A 21110-nucleotide genomic window follows, 5' to 3' on the forward strand; every position below is an offset into this window, starting at 1 on the left:
AAAGAAAATAAAACAGATAAATCGCCATGAGAACTACAGCTCAATATTTTGCTCTGGCCAAGAGTTCTATAACTAGTTCCAGGAGGCCTCCTCCTTTTGCAGTTTTTGCCTAAGTCTGTGGAACTTATCACACAGATTCTATTGGGACTGGTGTGGCAGTTACCCCTTTCTCTTAATACTCAAGATATCCATTAACGAAGGTTCAGGCAAGAGTGTGGTCGAGGACTGTTCTCTGAGGACTGAACACAGACAGGAATGAGATTTGAATGAGAAAAGAAGTGGCAGCCACAAAACTGGTTTATTGTGTGTTTGACTCTAAGCTAGTTTCTGGACTAGAATTTGTTGCCTGCTAACGTGTGAATGCACAGAGCTGATAGGGGGAGGGGCTAACCAGAAATGTAAAGATGCCATAGTCACTGGGCTGGGGCTGTCCAGCGGGCACTGAGAAGCTAAAGCGCTGCAGGAGGCAGGTGAAGAAGAGGAAGAGCTCCATGCGGGCCAGGGGCTCCCCCAGGCATGCTCTGCGGCCTGTGGGTCAGAAAGAGCTCAGTCAATCTGGGACCTGATTGGTGCTTTGTGGGACTGTGAAAGGCAGCCTGTTTTCTGGTCAGGTGAGACTTACTATGGAGACTCAGTAGAAACTCTACAAAGGACAGAACAGTGAGCCATTCTCCCAGACATAGGTGCCTGACACCATGGAGCCTCCAGCTCCATAATCCTGTGACTACCAGTCACTCCCCAAACTCCTTGTATTCTGGCTAGACCCCAACCCCACAGTATATAGCTATACTATATAGCTAACACAGCTATAGCCAGGTATGTTTCTTACCACAGCTACCCTGCAACTGCAAGATAGCCCAGCCCACTATAAAAGGGGCTGCTTGGCCCCTCCTCGTTCTCTTAAACTCCCACAGTCTCTTAATCTTATCTCTAGCTCTCCTTCAGCCCCTCCCTTCCAGTCTCTCTCCACTTGGCTATAGCTGGCCTCTCTCTTTCTACCTTCTCTCTTTCTCCCTGTTTTTCTACAATAAAGCTCTAAAACCATTGACCACCTCTGCTCATTGAGACTCACTGTGTTGGGGAAACAGAGTAGGCTTTCCTCTAAAGAGCCACATCTAACCTCCCACTGGAAGGCCTTCCTGCACTCCAGCCATGGCCGCCAGTCAACCCAAGGCGCCCACCAAGCTAGCAGCCTGAGCTAGTCAGGTCCTCTCATCCCTGCAGTAAACTGCCAAGGCTCTCCCCTTACCCTCCCTCTGACCCCCGGGCCAGAGTCCATCTGAGGGCCTGTTCTCAGCTCTTACACGACATACAGTGACATCTGGAATGTCTGAGACTGAGAACCTGTCGTCTCTGGCCTCCATGAGGCCCAGAGACCTTGGACTACTTCCTCTCTGCCCCCCTTGAACTGAGGTTCATAGCTTCCCACAGCCAGACGCTCACCCAGGCAGCATAGAGAGTGTAAGGCAGTCCCCCATGTCCAGTTCGGGTTTTCGCCCACCCCCTTTATTTCCCCAGGCCTGATGCCCGACAGTGCTCCACCCTCCAAGGCACCCTGGGGAGAGACAGAGAGCCAGGCACCCCAGAGGCACCTGCTGAGAATGGCATGAAGGCCTCAGGCTTCACAAAGTGGCCCTGGGCGTCCAGGAAGTGTTCAGGATGGAAGCGAAGGGGCTTCTCCCAGACAGTCTCATCCTTCAGCACGGAGGACAGGTTGGGGATGAGGGTCGTACCCTGGCAGAAGGCACATGGTGTGAGGTTGGACTGGGGTAGGGTTGTCTAGACTCTGATTACCAAGCTCACATGCATGGTCTCTACCTCACAGACTGGATCCTTTCATATAACCCTAGCCCTAGAGGCTTCTTACCTGTCATTAATCCTATGACATGGATATGTGATAAGTGACAGACATACACACCGTCACCTGTATTTGTAGGCAGTGGCTGTTACCACTTGACTTTTACCTTGCTCCATTTTCTAGCTGGGGATTCCAGTATATAGTTCCTGCTACTGTTTGTCTTCCCATACTTACCCAGGGGAAGTTGGTTCTGTGGCATGGAGAACTGGGTAGCCTAAATTCCCGTCCTATCTTAAGTGGACAGCTCAGACATTAGAGAGCTAGCAGCACTGACTAGAAATTGGAGGGTCCCAGGCCTACCTTAGGGATAAGGAAGCCCTGTACTTCAATATCATGAGAAGTCTTGTGTGGCAAGTTCATTGGGACAATGTCCCCAAAGCGCTGCACCTCATGAATGACAGCATTGGTGTAGGGCATGCGGGCCTGGTCTGCCATCTCTGGACGCCGCACCTGCCCTATGACCTCGTCGATTTCCTCTTGCACTCGGCCTGGAAAGACAACAACCACTTAGAAAAAGGAACACCAGAGGGGTGTCCTTTGTCCCTCTACTACCACTCTGTTAAGGGCTGAGCCCATGGGAGAAAGGTGGTCATCACCCTTGCTGGGTCTGGGTTAAACCAGTGCTGGGAGCCACAAGAGTCCCAAGTAAGCTTAAGGACGGTGCCTCTACCCTCCTCCTCCTCTCTTCCTAGCCCCATCAGTCTCACGCTGCACATCTGGATGCAGGATCATGAGCAGCAGGGCCCAGGTCAGAGTGATTGAAGTGGTCACAATCCCAGCACCAAACAGGTCAAGGACAACCAGATGTAGATTTGCTTCATTGAAGCTACTCTTAGGGTTCCCTTTTGCCTAGGACACAGAAAAGCAGTAGACTCAGTGGAGAGACTGGAAGGCCCCATAACACCCTCGTGATGACTCTAGGTGGTGACACTTCAGTGTCACTGGGTTATTCACAGCACAATGAACACCAGATCTCAGAGTCTCTCACTTTCTCCATTTCAGCCAGAAAGGCATCAGTCAGGTCACGAGGTGGCTGGTCAGGGTCCCAGGTCCTCTTGTTCTCAGTCACCAGCTTATTTACCAGGGTGAGAAATGTCTTTTTCCCAGGGAAGACTTTGTCAGCCAACCCTGGGATGTGCAGGATAATTGGGAATGTGTTCACAACCTGTAACAACCATAGAATATGGTAGGTTTTCCTGCTGCCTTTAATTTAATGAGTCTAGTAAATAATTAGTTATAATAATAATAATAATAATAATAATAACAATAACAATAAGTAAAAACTAACTTCAGTAATAATAGTTATTATTTCAATGTGTTTCCATGTGCAAATGATGTGAGCAATGCTATTGACACAACAAAGATGTTGAGGTCCGGGAAAACCATAGAGAGTCAGTTGCGTGGCTTCCAGGATTGTAACTCAAGCACCCTGCATGCCTGGCAAGCTCCTTTACCCTCTGACCATCTCTCTGGCTCCTGGGTACATAAGCTTAGTGTTGATCTCAGCCAGTCTTAGTTTCCAGCCTCTTCTATGATGGACACAGGCCCTATGTGTTCCCACCCATCACCTGACTCCTTCTTAGTCCCTGCCTTCAGCCTCTAGCAGCACCTTGGTGGAAATCCCATAGGCTTTGGTGACTTCCCTGTGAGCAGAAGCCCAGCTTCTCACCTTCTAGAGGGCCTAACCTTGGTCCCCTTCTCCCCTCCCATTGTTGCATGCTTGTCAAGCTTCAGGCTCCTATTCCTGTGGATGACACTTCTAGAGGTCTCCTTTCCAAATCTCCTGTCTACAGCCTCCTCTTGGAAGATGGAGAGCAGGGAAGTTGATCTGAAGGCTGCCCTGAGTTTCCTACCTCTGGAAACAAGCCAGTATTCTCTCCCATGTTTTCTTTCAATATTTTTAGCATCTTGATGAAGTCAGGGTCTCCATACTCAAAGCGACGGGCATAAATGAGAGACGCAATCACATTGCACACAGCTTTGTTCAGGAGTGTGTAAGGATCGAGGGGAGCCCCTGGGAGTGGAGATGCAAGTAAAATTCAGGATATTGTTGCTGTCTCCCTGTCCCCACTTGCAGTCCACACTCATCACCCACCAGCCTGGGCGGTGAAGGCATCACAGAGGTGGCCAGCTTCCTCCGTCACCCACTGCTCCAGCGATTTCTTGCCCAGGCCCAAGTTGCGCAGGGTCGACACAGAGAATCGCCTCTGTTCTTGCCATTCAGGCCCGTAAGGTGCAAAGACCACACCTGAAGGTGCATATGTGTGTAACCAAGGATACCTGTCTGTGTTGTCCTCTCCCCATTTCATTTTTCTTCTCCTCTTGGATCAGTGTCCCCCATAACCTCACCCTTCCCCCAATACATATCTCTACCACCCTCCAGCATGCTTAGGAGGCTCCACAATGGATTTCAGGGATTTTGTTTTTGAATTTCTTAACTTCAATACCACCTGAATCATGCCCTAATCTTCTTCTCAGTGTCCCCCAAATTGGCTCTGATGCCATCTCTGCCCCCACATTGCATTTTGCCTTTAGCTTTTTCCCCATAGCCTAGGTGTTGAAAGATGGGCATTTCAGGGCGGTCAGCTGTGTCCTCTCCACAGGTCACCAGCACTTCCCGCACGGCCTTCAGTCCGCTGATCACAACCACGGGCTTCCAGGCCTTCTGAAGGCTGAACACATCACCATAGCGGTTTTGAAGCTGAAGTAGAGGGACAGAAAACATAGGTCTCCAGAGAGCATGTAGCCAGGCTCACTTGCAAACATGGGCAAGGTGTTGAGTATGCATATGCAGGTTCCAGTGTGTATCTGTGTGTGAGCATGTATGTGGGCACACACATGCAAGTGTGGGCACATGTGTGTGAGCATGTTGATGTGCAACCACATGCATGTGTGTGAACATATATGTTCGAGTGCCAGAGCACATGTGTGTGCGTACTCACATTTGTGTGTGTGTGTTTCTTGCTTGGTATTGAACCCTGGTCCTCATGTATTCTGGGAAACTGCTTCCCAATGAGCTCCATCCCCAGCCTGATGATTCCTATCACTGTGACAGAAAACTGTCATGGGGTCCCTTAGAATCTCAACACACATGAATAAACTGGTTCCTCGAGATGGGCAGAAGGGTCAGAGAGCACATAGCAGCCAGAGATTCAGGCAGCCACAGCCTCTCTTTCCACTCATGTCCTGACTGATATGCTGGATTAGACCTTGCACTACAGCAAGACCTTGTCTTTGACAGGATCATAAGGGACTTGGGACCTCTATAACTGCTGTCCTGTCCAACCAGACTGAATCCTGTTGTCACATCCTGCTTTACCTCCTGGACTTTGATTCCCATAACTTTTGCCCTAGAATGTCCCAGTGGATGTCACCAAAAGTTTGCAAGCTTTTCCTGCTTCAAGGTCCAGATCCCATGGCTCGATCCCCCACTATGTGCTGCTAGGGACACCACAACCTGAGTTTCCATCCACCACTAAGTCACCCACCTTGTACAAGCTGTATGGCATGTTATCCAGGTCCACCTGCAGTAGGTTACCCAGCACAGGCCATGGCACAGGGCCTGGTGGGTAGCGAGAAGTCCAGCGCTGGCGCCGGTGCATCAGGTCCACCAATAATATGAAGATGACTGTGAATATGGCCACAGGCCACAGGCCAGTCCCAGTCAGCAGCTCCATGGCTGCCCCACTTCTGCTCAGGCTTCCCAGAGACCAATGACCAACACTCAATACAACACCTAGGATTAGGAAGCCCCAAGCTTGGGCCCTGCCACCTTATAAAGGAGTGCCAGGGTTGCCCTTTGCTCTCTGCCTCCATTACCGTTCCTGTGTTTTGTTTGGCTAAGTGTAGGGAGGGGCCAGAGATGTTCAGTCCCTCCCAAGAGTTGGGTATGATGGTTCTACTGGGCTGAGATTGGTAGGAAGCTGTCCAGTGGATCCCTGTTTCAAGACAGATGATCTGATCGTTGCATACAAAAGAAAAACCTTGTATGCCACACATGGTAAGGTTTAGGAGTTGAGAACATTGTCTCAGAGAGGAATGAGACTGCCAAGATCTGCATGGAGCACTTTGTTGGGAGAACATGAGGGGTGATTGGCATTCAGTCAATGGCTTCCGTGGGTCTGGGAGCAGTGGGAGGCTGTCTCCTGCAGTTGAGGGAAAGAGGCTGGAGCTCCTATGGGCGAGGGAAGGGCACTGGGGAAGGGGAGTGGAGAAGCATAGCTGGAGTACTTGCAATCTTTAGTACAGGTATGTAGTCATTCAGTTGATTAGGAATCAAGACATACTACACAGCATTTCTCAGACCCAAACTGAGGATGTGGAGATATGGTCTGAGAATCTTGGGGGGCCATTAAGTAGGTTCAGGAAATTGTCACATGCTGGAGTCTATCTCTTATTCACCCCTTGTTTCTTGGTGGGTCATTCTGTCTTGGCAACAGTCTTCCAAATGGACATTGGTAAGTCAGTTTGCTCTTCATGCCAGAGACCTGGGGTCAGGGTGGGCAGCCTTGAGGAAAACAGGAAGATGACTCCTGAGCCTTCAAACTAATGACACTTGTATGCTGGGCACTGCTGGACATACTACACATGGCAACTCTCCACTCACTAGGGTCAGCAGAGGTTTAGTCCCTGTCTTTGCTCCGGATCCAGACCTCTAAAGATCACAGGTTCAAAAGTCCCTGTGGAATCCAGGCAGGCTGTCTCTGCTGCACCTTCAATGTGCCAGAAGGGAGGCTGGAGCTGAGCTGAGCCCACACCATGCAGCCCCACAGCAATGACTACACATGGACCTCCTCCTCTCTGAGGTGGATGCCACCCCTGTACTGACCACCTGTGTGTCACTGGAGCCTGTGGGTGAGTCCATGCTTATTGTTTGCCTGGAGCCTTTAAGCCTGTTTCCTTTTCCTGTCCATGATTCTTGGCCCTGCCCAACTCAGTTGCATAGACTTGCACCATAGGTTGGGGCAGAGAAAAGTGTTGCCCTTTTGGGGCCCCAAGTTGGCCTGAAAGAAGACCTTGAAAGGAGACCTGAAAGGGAGTCAGGACACCATCATGGATCATGGTCAGAAAGGGGATTAGGGAGACAACTTGCTGAGGGCACTGCCAGGCTCAGGTTGCTGGGTTCCTCCTGGTTTGCTCCAGGGCACTTCCAGGGTATGTTCTGGTGCCTGATGCTTACACCTGCACGTCAGTGCTGGGATGACACCTTCAGCCTCTCCTTTCTACCTGAATGTGTCACAAATGGTATTATCAAAGAGACACAGCAGTGCTGACTGGGTGCTGGTCCCAGTAGGGGATGGGCTGACTCAGGCTGGGTTTTCCTACATCAGTAAATGAGTCCTTGTGAGGTAAGTGCACAGACAGGGGAGGGATGTTGCACACTGTGCTCTGTCATGGGTTTCCTCTCTCTTTCCTGCTCTTGGGAGAGGATCTGGATGTTCTGCTAACCATCTGTCTGCTTCACAGTTTGTTTCCCTTCATCCTCAGTCCATGTTCTTTCAGTCAGGTGAACAACTGTGGTCTGTCAGGATCATGTGAGTTTAGGTGTATTGGGGCCTGGATATTCATGTCAGCAGCACAGGTGCAGCATGTCCAAAATAGGATGCTGGGTTCTGGGCAGCAGGGCAGCAGGACTCCCAGATTTGTTTTCTCTGCAGTCATGTGTACATATAATTGATTGCTGTCCTTTGGACTCCCTGGAAGAGGACAGATGGAACCTGGGCACATCTCTCCTGGACTCTGTCCTGTGCACTCTTTCCCTTCCTTGCCTTTGATTTGTCTCGTTTCACTGAAATGATGATCAACAGTGAGTCTCAGAGTCATCTCTAGGTCTTTTTCTTTTCATGAGCATTCTGAAAAGTGGGGTGTGACTCATGAGGATGATTGTGACTATTGAAGGAAGACTTGGGAAAGCTTAGTTTGGGCAAAGAATGGCTGAGGTTGGTGACACTTTCATCCCTGAATGGATACTGTATCCCTCATGGTTCAAGGTCATAGTAGGATTGTGGTCTATTACCATGGTCCATTACCTATGAAATCCCAAACCACAGAATTAACACTTTAGATGATTCACTTGGAATGCAATTAAATGTAAAGTGTTGAGAATCAAACTCTATAATTCCCAGAGGAGTATTTTGTGTATTCTTAAAATGCACACAAAGGGGACTGCTGAGCAAGATCATGACACTGACGAACCTCCATTTCCACCTCTAAGCTGAAGAAGTAGCTGGGGCTTGTAAAACTGTTCTCATATCCAAATTAACTTCCTGTCACAAAGAACATAGCACAAGCATCAGAGAATTAGAGCCAAACTGTGTTTTTGTAATAGTTAAATACATCCAGGCCTGGCTGTTGGTTTGGTGGGTAAACATCTGCCATGCAGTCCAACAGTCTGAGTTCAAGCTTTTGGAGCCACAGAGTGGAAGGAGTATTTTAACTCTTTATGGATGAACCAGCTCCCTATTACCCACCCCCCCAAATAAACATGTGGTACACACACCCACATCTAAATAATAAATAAATAAATAAATCCAACTGTTCTTTAACAAGGTCACCGTTAAAAGGGAGGAAGAGATACAAACCATGGGAGGAAGAGAGTAATGGCAACCCAGAGGTCTGACAAGACAGTAAGAGTCAGCCGGGCTGACTGATGCACTCGGGAGGCAGAGGCAGGTGGATTTCTGAGTTTGAGGCCAGCCTGGTCTACAAAGTGAGTTCCAGGACATCCAGGGCTATACAGAGAAACCCTGACTCAAAAAAAAATTTCAGAAATAAAATCCTGTATCAGATATCTGTAGGAAGTATGAGCCAAAGACTTGCAAATACATCTGTGCAAAGTGAGCAGACAAGCAGCCAACAATCACATAAACAATGCCCACTGTCACTTATTATTAGGACAATGAGGCCAAAGCCACATTTTGTGGTTCTATCAAAACAGCCCTGGAAACACAGGCTTCCAGGGGGCAGAGCTTGCAGAGCCTTGTGTGTTCTTCAGAGAATATCAATCATTACTGAGGACAACTGTACAGAAATTACTCAACAAAACTACAAGGATACTATCAATCAGGAATTCCCCTTTGAGAATGCATATTGAAGGCAATAGATTTTCCTCCCAGAAGGGTCATTGAACAATCATGCCGACAGTTACATGGTTCATAAATGTCCAATGACAGACAGACAAACAGAAAAAGGGACAGGAGTGGTTCCCCTTTTCCATGGTACCAAGATCCAAGATGGTTGATAGAACTGAAGTACAGAACATACTGTGGCTTTTCCTATGGAGCTGAAGGGAGTGCACATGTGTCTTAGTTAGGGTTATACTGCTGTGAAGAGACACCATGACCAAGGCAACTCTTATAAAGAACCACATTTAATTGGGGCTGGCTTACAGGTTCAGAGGTTTAGTCCAGTATCATCAAGACAGGAGCATGGCAGTGTCTGGGCAGGCATGGTGCAGGCAGATATGAGAGTTGTACATCTTCATCTGAAGGCTATTAGCAGAATGCTAGCTTTCAATCAGCTATGATGAGGGTGTTAATTCCCAAAACCACAGTGACACACCTTCTCCAACACCTTCTGTACTGCCACTCCCTGGGCCAATCATACACAAACCATAGCATTTTATTCCCTGGCCCATCTAAGCTTGTTCAAACATGAGTCTATGGGGACCATACCTAAACATAGCATAATGCAAATTATATTTAGTCCAACTTCAAAGGTCCCATAGTCTATAGCAGTCTCAATAAAGTTAAAATTCCAAAGTTCAAGGTCTCTTCTGAGGTTCCTCTAGTCACTTAACTGTAATCCCCAAAGCAATACAGGAAACCAGCTGGGTAAACTCCCAACTCTGCATCTCTATGTGTGATGTCAAAGCAGTCTTCAGATCTTCAACTTCTTTTTCATCTTTGTTGTCTGCAACAAATTTCCTTCTCCTAAACTGGTTCCATTTCCTGTTAATAGCCTTTCTCAGCAGATAGCCCATGGCTTTGGCATCTCAAACATCTTGGGATCTTCAATGATATATAGCTTCTTGTTTCTTTGACTGAGATGTACACATGATCTTCTGGGATCCTCCAAAGGGCTGGTGTCTCTTCTCCAGCTCTGCCCTCTGTAGCACTCTAAGCTCAGGCTGATCCACTCCACTGCTGCTGCTGGTTTTGGTGATCATCACATGGTACTGGCATCTTCAAAATGCTGGGGTTATTCTGCTGCAAGTAGGCTTTATTAATAGCTCCCATAAACTCTCTTTATGGTGCCACGTCTCAAAGCCACATGACCCTTTCACCTCTGGACTGTCAATTGCAACTGAGGCTGCACCTTCACAAATGGCCTTCTGTGGCTTCTCACAGTGAGAAGCCTCAGCTACTCTTCATGACCCCTTCCTGCCTTCAAACTGCTACCACCTGTGTGACTCTTACACGTTACCAATACAACTGTTTCAGGAGGTACAACCTTGGCTATTTCTCTTCCAACTCTTTCCCTGTGTAAACTTGGCTGACCTGGAAGTTGCTCTGTAGACTGACTTTGAACAAACCTTTAGTCCTAAACAGTAGGACTAAAGGTTTGATCTACCAAGCCTGGATTTAAGGTTTTCTTTGTCCAGAACTTGCTCTGTTCTAGGCTGGTATTGAACTCAAAGATCTTATTGTCTTGGCCTCCTGGGATTAAAGGCTTGTACTTCCATGTCTAGGTCTAAATTTAGATGGGTGGGATCTTGCCCTAAGGTCAAAAACTCCCTTAATTCAATTTAATATATTGAACACAGGACTCATCTCCATTTCACTTCCAGGTGCCTCTTTAATACTTGAATCATATATTTTATATTTTTCTTTCTTAGGTTGCTATGCTTGTTTAAAATTCTCATAATGCAGCTTAATAAGAGGATGGGCATCTCTTAAACTCCCATTGTCAATGCAATTAATCTGAGTCTCTTTAACTTAGCCTCAGGCAGACTCTTCAGAGAAAAGCAAAACATGGTCACATTCATCACCAAAATACCACAAAACAGTCTTTAGACCACATATTAAAATCCTCCATTGAGTCCTCTTGCTCCAGGTCCCAATAATTCAAATCACTCTCAGTAACAAAGTCTTCCATATTCCTACTAGCATAGCCTATTAAGCCCCACTAGAACATTCCATCACTTTTCCAAACCCAAAGTTCCCAAATCCACATTCTTCCAAACAAAAGCATGCTCAGATCTTTCACAGCAATACCCCAGTCCCTGGTACCAACTTCTGCTTTAGTTAGGGTTTTACTGCTGTGAACAAACACCGTGACCAAGGCAACTCTTATAAAGACAACATTCAATTGGGGCTGGCTTACAAGCTCAGAGTTCAGTCCATTATCATCTAGGTGGGAACACAGCAGCATCCAGGTTGGCATGGTGCAGGAGTTGCTGAGAGAGCTACATCTTCATCTGAAGGCTGCTAGCAGAATTCTGGGTTCCAGGCAACTAGGATGAGAGTATTTAAGCCCACACCCACAGAGACAAATCTAATTCAACAAGGGCACACCTCTTATTATTCCACTCCATGGGCTGAGCATACACAAACCGTCACAATGACACATGCGCACTTGCATTATGGACATAACCATGGATACCTGGGAGTTCTGTGGTCTGCTATCCATATTCCTTCACTCGTGTGGCTACCTCTGTGTCTGGTTCTCCCCATGAATTCTCCAAAACGTTGCTGCCACACACCAGCACATTTCCTTCATGTTCTACCTTGAAATCAGCGACTTTCCCTTGATGACCTGATCACATAGCACCACCACTGGCCACTACCTGCTGCTTCCTAAGTCCCATGACCATCACTGACCAACTCTACCCACATGGCCTCTTAACATCAGAGCTGAGCATGAAGCCTGGGAGGTCATCTAAGGACACTGACAGATGGTTTGCACGAGTGTCATCTGCAGAAACCTCTATCCATTAATCAGAACATACACATTAAAGGCCACCTGTAATGGGTCACGTTTCTGAACTGTTATAGCAAATAAGGCCACTGGCCAGAACACCCATCTGACTTCAAGGATCAGGTTCAGCACACAAGACTCCATGTCTTGTCTCATCACACAAGGCTCCTTTTCTTGTGTGTGTTGGTACTTATTGTATCCAGGCCCTCCCGTGTGTTGGGCAAATGCTCTATCACTGATCTACATTCATAGTCTGAGATCTGGACCTTGTGGCTAGGAATGTCACATCTTCTAGGTCATCTCAGATATGACCACCCAGGTTTGACTCTGAGCACCTATGGGATGATTTACAACTAATGGAAACTCTAGTCTCTGGGAATCTTATACTCTATTCTGTCCTGTGTGCACACTGCATGAATGTAGGCAAATACCCATGGATATACAATAATATGAAAGGGGGTTTGAATAGGAAGGAAGAGGAGTTTTGGTAAAAAGATATGATTATTTCTGTATGCACAAGGAGGGGTTTTGTGAAGTAGACTTTCCTCAGCAGTGTGAGTGTTTTGTCCTGTACGTTCAAATGAACAAGTATATGCCAAATTATGAGCAGTGGGAGGAGTGCCCTTAATATTCCTATTGAAATAGAGTCCATGGGAGAACAATTTCTTTTTCACAAAAGCAAAATCAAACTCGGTATCTGCATACATGTGTGTTGCAAGCCTGGTCATATAGTTCAGGGTCTTGAGATGCTTTGGTCTGGTCTCAGACTATATGGAGTCTAAAATGAGCCTTGTTAATTGTCACATGCCCCTAGAACAGTCCTCCTTGGCTCCATCAAACGAGCACACTTTCAAGACTCCAAAATACTTGAACTTTCCTAGTGAGAAGCATTTAGTACATTTTTCACACATGGTTGTGGGAAGGACTCTTCTCAGTCTTGACAGGTGTTCCCAGACAGAACAGTGGCATCCTACCCATCTTCCTGGAGTCTGACCTGTCCCCTGTTTCTTCAGCAGATTTCTTCTACATCCTTTGACTCCAGGAAGCCTGAGTGAAAAGACAACATCTTTTCTAGTTTTGAGATAGGCCTTAACCATCATTTGTGGTTCTTCAGGGTCTTGGAGACCGATGCCAACATTGTCACCAGAACAAGAATTATGCTGATTTCCAGCATAAACCATGCACATTCTCCTCAAAGTAACCCTTGGGTCTGACTAGTGTGTAACCAACCTAGTGGCCATTGGTAGGTCTTTTTTTGTGTGATATAGGGTCAAGCAGTGAACATCAGCACAACTGCCTTTTCTCCTATCTGGATATCTCTGTCTGGATGCATCTTTCTCTCCTCTCTTTTATTCCCTTCTAATTCCTCCCTTCAGCACTCCCTGATAACTAACCATGCCTCCCCTTTTCTGAGAAATTGTCTCATTAAATAATCCAGGCTATATAGCCAAGCTGGTCCTGAACTTGCCATCATCTTACTTCATCCTCCCATGTGCTTTGCTAAAGGCCACTGCTCCTGGAGTGATTAACTCTATTCTCACCACATTAAAGTTGTTGATAGGTTGGACTGAGACAGAATGTCAAGGATTGTAGCCTGTTGTCTTGGGGCACAATTGACACAAGTGTGGAGTTTGGACCAAGAATCTGAGTTGCAGACACAGAACTTGTTTATTGGATATCAATAAACCTGAACTTGGGATAAGGATAGAGCCACTGCCCCTGCTAGCAATCCACTGCACAGAGCTGGTAGGGCTCTGGAGAAACTGGCATTGTGTAGATGCCATAATCACTAAGAAGGGGTTGTCCAGCTGGCACAGAGAAACTAAAGCGCTGCAGGAAGCAGGTGAAGAACAGGAAGGGCTCCATGTGGGCCAGGGGTTCCCGGAGGCATGCTTGGCAGCCTGTGGGTGGGAGAGGGCTTAGTCAGTCTGGGACCTGATAGGTGCTCTACCTTCCAAGGCACCCTGGTGAGAGTCAGGCAGCCAGGCACCCCAGAGGCACTTGCTGAGAATGGCATGAAGGCCTCATGCTTCACAAAGTTGCCCTGGGCATCCAGGAAGTGATCTGGAAGGAAGCAGAGTGGCTTCTCCCAGACAGTCTCATCCTTCAGCGCAGAGTGTTAGCATCCTGCATAAACTCCATCCCACAGTTATCTTACAATAGTCGGGTATGCTTCACCCCACAGTTACTTGGCAGCAGCTGGGCAGACCTGACCCACTGTAAAAGGGGCTGCTTTGCACACTCCTCCCTCTCCTTTTCTCTTGCACTCTTGTCCTCTTGCTCTTGCCTTCTTGTTCCCTTTCTGTCCCCTTTCTTCTTCCCCCTTCATCCTCTGCTTGTGGACGTTGTACATCGTGGTGCGGAGCCTAGTGCGCACCACGATGTACAACGTCCACAAGCACCTCTCTCTCTCTCTCTCCTTTCTGTGCCTCTACTACCCTCTTAACTGCCCTCCACATGCCCTGAATAAAACCTATTCTATACTGTCATGTGGATGGTCCCTCAGGGGAAAGGGTTGCCAAGCAGGGGAAAGGGTTGCCTTGGCTTGGGCCCACAAAGACATTCCCTTCCCTCATCCTTCACCATACCCCACAGAACATAGTCACTCTCTCTTTTTATAAACACATCAGACAGGACAGGTTGAGAATGATTGTTGTCCCCTAGCACGAGGCAGATGGTTTGTACACAGATAGGGGTGAAGCTGCCTAGACCCTAGTCACCAAGTTCACAGACACAGCCTCTAATTCACACCCTGGATGCTATCATGTAAACTCAGTCCTAGGAGCTTCACACATCTCATAAATGCAGGAATATATGATAATTGACAGATGTGCACACACTATCACCTATAGTGGCTGTTACAACCACTCCTGCCATATTTTACCTTGCTTGCCTTTCTAGATGGGGTTCCTAGTGTACAGTTCTTGCTCTTGTTTCTATTCCCATACCTACCCAGGGGAAGTTGGTACTTTGGAGTTGAGAACTGTGTTGTCTAAATTTCAGTCCTCCTTAACTCGGCAGCTCATGCCTCTAGCTAGCCAGCAACCCTGAGTAGAATTTGGAGGGTCCCAGGCCTACCTTAGTGATAAGGAAGTCCTGCATTTCAACATCACTAGAAGTCCCGACATTGGGATAATGTCGTCATAGCACGGAACCTCATGTATGACAACATTGGTGTAGGGCATAGGGACTAGTCTACCATCTCTGGTCACCACACATGCCCTATGACCTTGTTGATTTCCTGTTGTACTCTGCCTGGAAAGACAGCATGACTTCAGTTAAGGTGCCCCGGCGGGCTTCCCTTGTCTCTCCACTACCTCTCTATTAAGGGCTGAGTCCATGGGTGAAAGATATCCATCGTCCTTATAGAAGGCTGGGTTAAACCATTGCTGGGAGCCACAAGTGTTCCAAGTAACCTTACAGAGTGTGCCTCTACCCTCCTCCTTCTTTCAGCCCCAGTAAGGCTTATTCTGCACATCCAGATGCAGGATTGTGAGCAGAAGGCCCCAGGTCAGAGTGACTGAACTCGTCACAATTCCAGCACCCAACAGGTCAAGGACAACCAGACATAGATTTGCATCATTGAAGCTACTCTCAGGGCTCCCCTTTGCCTAGGACACAACAGCACAGCAGACTCAGTGTAGAGACTGGAGTGCCCCATAATACCCTCCAGATGTCTCCAGGTGGTTACACTTCGGTGTCACTGGGTTATTCACAGCACAATGGACACCAGATCCCATAGTCTCACCTTCTCCATCTCAGCCAGAAAAGCACCAGTCAGGTCACGAGGTGGCTGATAAAGGTCCCAGATCCTCTTGTGCTCAATCACCAGCTTATCCATTATGGTGAGAAATGTCTTTTTCCCAGGGAAGACTTTGTCAGCCAACCCTGGGATGTGCAGGAGAATTGGGAATGTGTTCAGAACCTGTAACAGCCATAGAATATGCTAGGCCTACCTGCTGTCTTTAATGAGTTGAGTAAATAAGATTTCTAGTAATAATATTTACTATTATTGCAATGTGTGTTGGTGTATACATGATGTGAGGTGAGCTGCTTACCCAACAAGGATGGTGAGGTCTGGGATAAACATACAGAGTCAGTTCTTACCTTACTACATGGGTTGAGACATGAAACTCAAGCAACCTGCTTGCCAGGCAAGCTCCTTTACCCTCTGACCTCCTTTACCCTCTGACCTCCTTTACCCTCTGACCTCCTTTACCCTCTGACCTCCTTTACCCTTTGGCGCCTATGTACATAGGCTTAATGTTGATCTCAGCCAGTCTTAGTTTCCATCCTCTTCCATGATGGTCACAGGCCCTATTTGTTCTCACCTGATTCCTTCTTAGTATCTGCCTTCAACCTTTAGCAGTGCCTTGGTAGAAATCTTATAGGTTTGGGTGACTTCCATATGGGCCGAGGCCCTGGTTCTCAGCTTCTAGAAGGTCTGACTTTTGTCCACTTCTCCCCTCCCATTGCTGCTGGCTTTTCAAGCTTCAGGCTCCTATTCCTACGGATGACACTTCTAGATGTCTCCTTTCCAAATCTTCTGTCTACCACTTCCTCTTAGAAGATGGACAGCACAGAAGTCACTCTGCAGGTTGCCCTTGAGGCTCCTACTTCAGGGATCAAGCCAATTTTCCCTCCCATGTTGTCTTTCAACACTTTTAGCACCTTGATAATGTCAGGGCCTCCCTACTTGAAGCAATGGGCATAAATGAGAGACACAATCACATTGCACAAGGCTTTGTCCAGAAGGGTGTATGGTTTGAGGGGACTCCCTGGGAGTCGAGATGCAAGCAAAATTTAGGATATTGTTGCTGTCTCTCTGTCCCCACTTGCAGTCCACACGCATCACCCTCCAGCCTGGGCTGTGAAGGTGTCACAGATGTGGCCAGCCTCATCTGTCACTGACTGCTCCAGAAATTTCTTACCCTGGCTGAAGTTGCACAGGATGGACACAGAGAATTGCCTCTGCTCTTACCACTCAGGCCCATAAGGTGCAAGCAAGGACCACACCTGCAGCTTTATCTGTGTGTAACCAAATATACATGGCTATGATGCCCTCTTGCCCCATCATTTCTCTTGTCCTCTGAGATCAGCATCTCCCATAACTTCACCTTTCCTCCCAAACACATCTCTAACCAACCTTGAGCATGCAAGGAGGCTCCAGAATGGATTTCAGTGACTTTTTTTTTTTTTTTTTTTTTTTTTGCATCTCCGTTACCACTTACATCTGCACCATTCCACATCTCTGGCTATGATCCCATCTCTGTTTTCATACAACATTTTGCCTTTTGCTTTCGGCCCACAGCCTATGTGATGAAAGATGGGTACTTCAGGGCAGTCAACAGTGTCCCCTCCACAGGTCACCAGCACATCCTGCACCGACTTCAGTCCCTTGATCAAGACGACGGCTTCCAGTCCATCTGCAGGCTGAACATATGTCACCTTAGCAGTTTTGAAGCTGAAGTACAGGGACAGAGAAATAGGAAATGGAGGTACCAAAGATCATGCAACCTGGCTCACTGAGCAAACATGGGCAAGGTGTGGAGTGTGCACATGTGGGTTCCAGTGTGTGTGTGTGTGTGTGTGTGTGTGTGTGAGTGAATATACCGGTGTGTATCCGCATGCATGTTTGTGAAGGTAGGTGTGCAAATGTGTGTGTATGTGTGTCTGGGTGTCCTGGTTGTTATTGTTGTTCTCATATATCTTGGGAAAATGCTCTTCACAAGCTAAATCCCCAGCCTGGGGATGCCTACCACTGTGGCATCTTATGTTTTAAGTTCAGCAAAGGAATCACAGTAGATGTGACATCCCAGCTGTGACCTTGCAAGAGCCAGAAAACTGTCTTGGGGCTCCTTAGCATTTCATCACACATGAAAAAACCCTGGTTCCTGGAGATAGGCAGTGCGGCCAGAGAGGACACAGCAGCAAGAGATTCAGGCAGCCTCAGCCCCTCTCTCATGATGTCTCACTGACATGGTGCACTGGATTTGCACCATGGTAAGACCTTGTCTTTGACGGCATCATAAGGAGCTTGGGACATCTATGGCTGCTGCCCTGTTGATCCAGCCTGAGCTGTGGTCACATCCTGCATCACCTCCTAGACTGTGATCCCTAAATCTTTTCTCTAGAAAGTCCCAGTGGATGTCACTAAAAATTGCTATGCTTGTCTCTCTTGGGGGCCCAGTCCCATTTCTGACCTATGAATTGACCCCCCACAATGTGCTGCTATGGACACCATAACCTCAGTTACCTTATACCATTAAGTCACTCACTTGTACAAGCTGTCCACCTACAGCAGGTTACCCAGCACAGGACATGGCACAGGTCCTGGTGGGTAGCAAGAAGTCCAGCACTGGCATAGCTGAATCAGGTCTACCAGTAATATGAATATGACTGTGAATATGGCCACAGGCCAGTCCCAGTCAGCAGCCATATCACAGACCCACTGCTGCCCAATAACCAATGACAAACACTCAATACAACAAAAGACCAACACTCAATACAACTCCTGGTATCACGAAGCCCCAAGCTTGGAGCCTGTCACATATAAAAGTGCCATGGTTGCTCTCTGTCTTCTGAGTTCATCCCCAATCCTATGTTTTGTTTGACCAAGTGTTGGGGGGATCCGTGATGTTCAGTTTCTCCGGGAAGCTGAGCATGCTTGGCTGAGCATGATAGGTATATGCCTAGTAGACCTCTCCTTCAAGATCGATTATCTTTTCATTGTGTGCAAACAAACATCTTGTATGCCAAAACTTTCAAAGCTTTGGGGGGGGTGCTTAGAACATTGCCCCTAAAGAGACCTCCTAGTCCTTCATGGAGAACTTTGCTGGCAGGATATGAGGGATGACTGGTATCCAATCAATGGCTTCTGTGGATGTGTGAGCAGGAGGAGACTGTTTCCTGCAGTTGAGGGAAAGAAGCTGGAGCCACTATGGTGAGGGAATTGCAATAGGGAAAGACAGCTCAAGTCATGGTGGGTAAGTGAAGGCCAATGGGGGGAGGCAGCTGGAGCATGTGTCATCTTCATTACAAGTCTGTGCTCATTCAGTTGATCAGGAAGGATGTAATACAACACGAAATTTCTCTCACCCAATCTATGGAAGCTAAAAAATGGTCTGAGAATCTTAGGGTGCCACTAATTGGTTCAGGGAATTGTCAAATGCTGGCCTAGCTCTCTTATTCACCCTTTGTTTATTGGTCATTCAATCTCTCCTGTCAATAGTCTTCCACATGGGCATAGGTAAGGCAGATTTCTCTTCAGGCCAGAGGCCTGTGGTCAGGATGGGTTGCATTGAGGAAAACAGAAAGATGATTCCTGAGTCTTTTATCAAATGGTGTTTGTGTGCTGTGCCACAACACATGCCAGCTCACCATTCACTAGGGTCAACGTAGGCTCAGTCCCTATCCTTGATGGATCCAGACCTCTGAATATCAAAGGCTCAGAAGTCTTAGTGGAATCCAAGCAGGCTCTCTCTGCTGCACCTTCGGTGTGGCAGAAGGGAGGCAGGGGCAGAGCAGAGACCACACCATGTAGCCCCACAACAAGGACTAGACACGGGTCTCCTCCTCTCTGCTGACCATGCTGCCCCTGCACTGACCACCTCTGGGTCACTGGAGCCAGTGGGTGATTCCATGCTTATTGCTGGCCTGAAACTTCTAATCCTGCTTGCTCTTCCTGTCCATGATTCTTGGTCCTCCCCAAACCAGCTCCCTAGAATGGCACCATAGGTTGAGACAAAGACAAGGAAGGGTCTTTCTTGAGCCCCAACAACATCCTGAAAGGATGCCATGAGAGGCAGGACACCAGCATGGATTATAATAAGGGTATTTGGGAGACAACTTGCTTAGGTCACTGACAGACTCAGGTTGCTGGGTTCCTCCTGGTTTGCTCTAGGACACTTACAGTGTATCTTATGGTGCCTGATACTTACACCTGCATGTCAGTGCTGGGATGACACATTCAGCCTCTCACCTCTACCTGTCTGTGTCATACATGACATTATCAAAGAGAAGCAGCAGTGCTAACTGGGTGCTGGTCCCAGTGGGGTAACAGCTGACTAAGACTGAATTTTTCTACATCAAGGAAGTGAGATAAGTGCACAGAGAGGCAAGGGATGTCACACAATCTATGCTGTAATGGGTTTCCTGTCTGTCTCCAGCTCTTGGGAGAGGAACTGGATGCTCTTTTAACCCTCTGTCTGTTGGCATTGTTCATTTTCCTTCATCCTCAGTCCATGTCCTCTCAGCCATGTGAACAACTGTGGTCTGTTAGGATCATGTGACTTTAGAAATACTGGGGTCTGGATACTCATGTCAGCAGCACAGGTGTGTCATGTCCACAACAGGATGCTGAGTTCTGGGCATCAGGAGCAGCTGGCCTCCCAGATTTGTTATTCTCTGCAGTCATGTGTACAGATAATTGATTGCTGTCCTTTGGACTCTCTGGAAGAGGACAGATGGAACATGGGAACATCTTTCCTGGACTCTATCCTGTATTCTGTTTATTTCCCTTTCTTGCTTTTGATATGTCTTGTTTCAGTGATATTATGATTGAGGTGATTTTAAGAGACATCTTTTTAAAAATTTTTATTAGATATTTTCTTCATTTACATTTCAAATGCTATCCCGAAAGTCCCCTCTACCATCCCCCCTGTCCTGCTCCCCAACCCACCCACTAACACTTCCTCACCGTGGCATTCCCCTGTACTGGGGCATATAAAGTTTGAAATACCAAGGGGCCTCTCTTCCCAATGATGGCCATCTTCTGCTACATATGCAGCTAGAGACACAAGCTCTGGGGGATAGTGGTTAGTTCATATTGTTGTTCCACCTATCGATCGGGTTGCAGACTCCCTCAGCTCCTTGGGTACTTTCTCTGGCGCCTCCACCGGGGGCCCTGTATTCCATCCAATATGTGACTGTGAGCATCCACTTTTGTATTTGCCATGCACTGCATAGCTTCACAAGAGACAGCTATATCAGGGTCCTTTCAGCAAAATTTTGCTGGCATATGCAATAGTGTCTGTGTTTGGTGGCTGATTATGGGATGGATCCCTGGGTGGGGCAGTCTCTGGATGGTTCACCCTTTCATCTCAGCACAAAACTTTGTCTCTGTAACTCCTTCCGTGGGATTTTGTTCCCTATTCTAAGGAGGAATGAAGTATCCACACGTTGGTCTTCCTTCTTGTTTTTCCTGTGTTTTGCAAATTGTATCGTGGGCATTCTAAGTTTCTGGGCTAATATTCGCTTATCAGTGAGTGCATATCAAGTGAGTTCTTTTGTGATTGGGTTAACTCACTCAGGATGATATCCTCCAGATGCATCC

General features: G+C 47.5%; 1 protein-coding gene and 1 pseudogene across 1 annotated transcript; both read right to left on the reverse strand.

The window, feature by feature from the left end:
- Window positions 1-267: 267 nt before the first annotated feature.
- LOC110288999 (cytochrome P450 2D3) lies at window positions 268-5638 on the reverse strand. The gene is made up of 9 exons (XM_021155211.2): window positions 5347-5638; window positions 4388-4559; window positions 3954-4106; window positions 3712-3872; window positions 2847-3023; window positions 2566-2707; window positions 2159-2346; window positions 1593-1734; window positions 268-528 (listed from the first exon to the last, which is right to left on the reverse strand). The coding sequence occupies exons 1-9, from the start codon at window positions 5533-5535 to the stop codon at window positions 350-352; spliced, it is 1503 nt and encodes a 500-aa protein (XP_021010870.1). The 5' UTR covers window positions 5536-5638; the 3' UTR covers window positions 268-349.
- A 7860-nt stretch (window positions 5639-13498) lies between these two features.
- Window positions 13499-18215, reverse strand: LOC110288998 (annotated as a pseudogene).
- Window positions 18216-21110: the final 2895 nt, after the last annotated feature.

The sequence above is a fragment of the Mus caroli genome, unplaced genomic scaffold, assembly GCF_900094665.2.
Source record: "Mus caroli unplaced genomic scaffold, CAROLI_EIJ_v1.1 scaffold_9274_1, whole genome shotgun sequence".
Taxonomy (NCBI): domain Eukaryota; kingdom Metazoa; phylum Chordata; class Mammalia; order Rodentia; family Muridae; genus Mus; species Mus caroli.

Coding starts and splice junctions, on each gene's coding strand:
- LOC110288999 (XM_021155211.2), bottom strand. CDS start 5,535: ATGGAGCTGCTGACTGGGACTGGCCTGTGGCCTGTGGCCATATTCACA. Junction 4,560..5,346: donor TGCCATACAGCTTGTACAAG/GTGGGTGACTTA, acceptor CCTCTACTTCAG/CTTCAAAACCGCTATGGTGA. Junction 2,347..2,565: donor CCTGCATCCAGATGTGCAGC/GTGAGACTGATG, acceptor TTGTCTTTCCAG/GCCGAGTGCAAGAGGAAATC.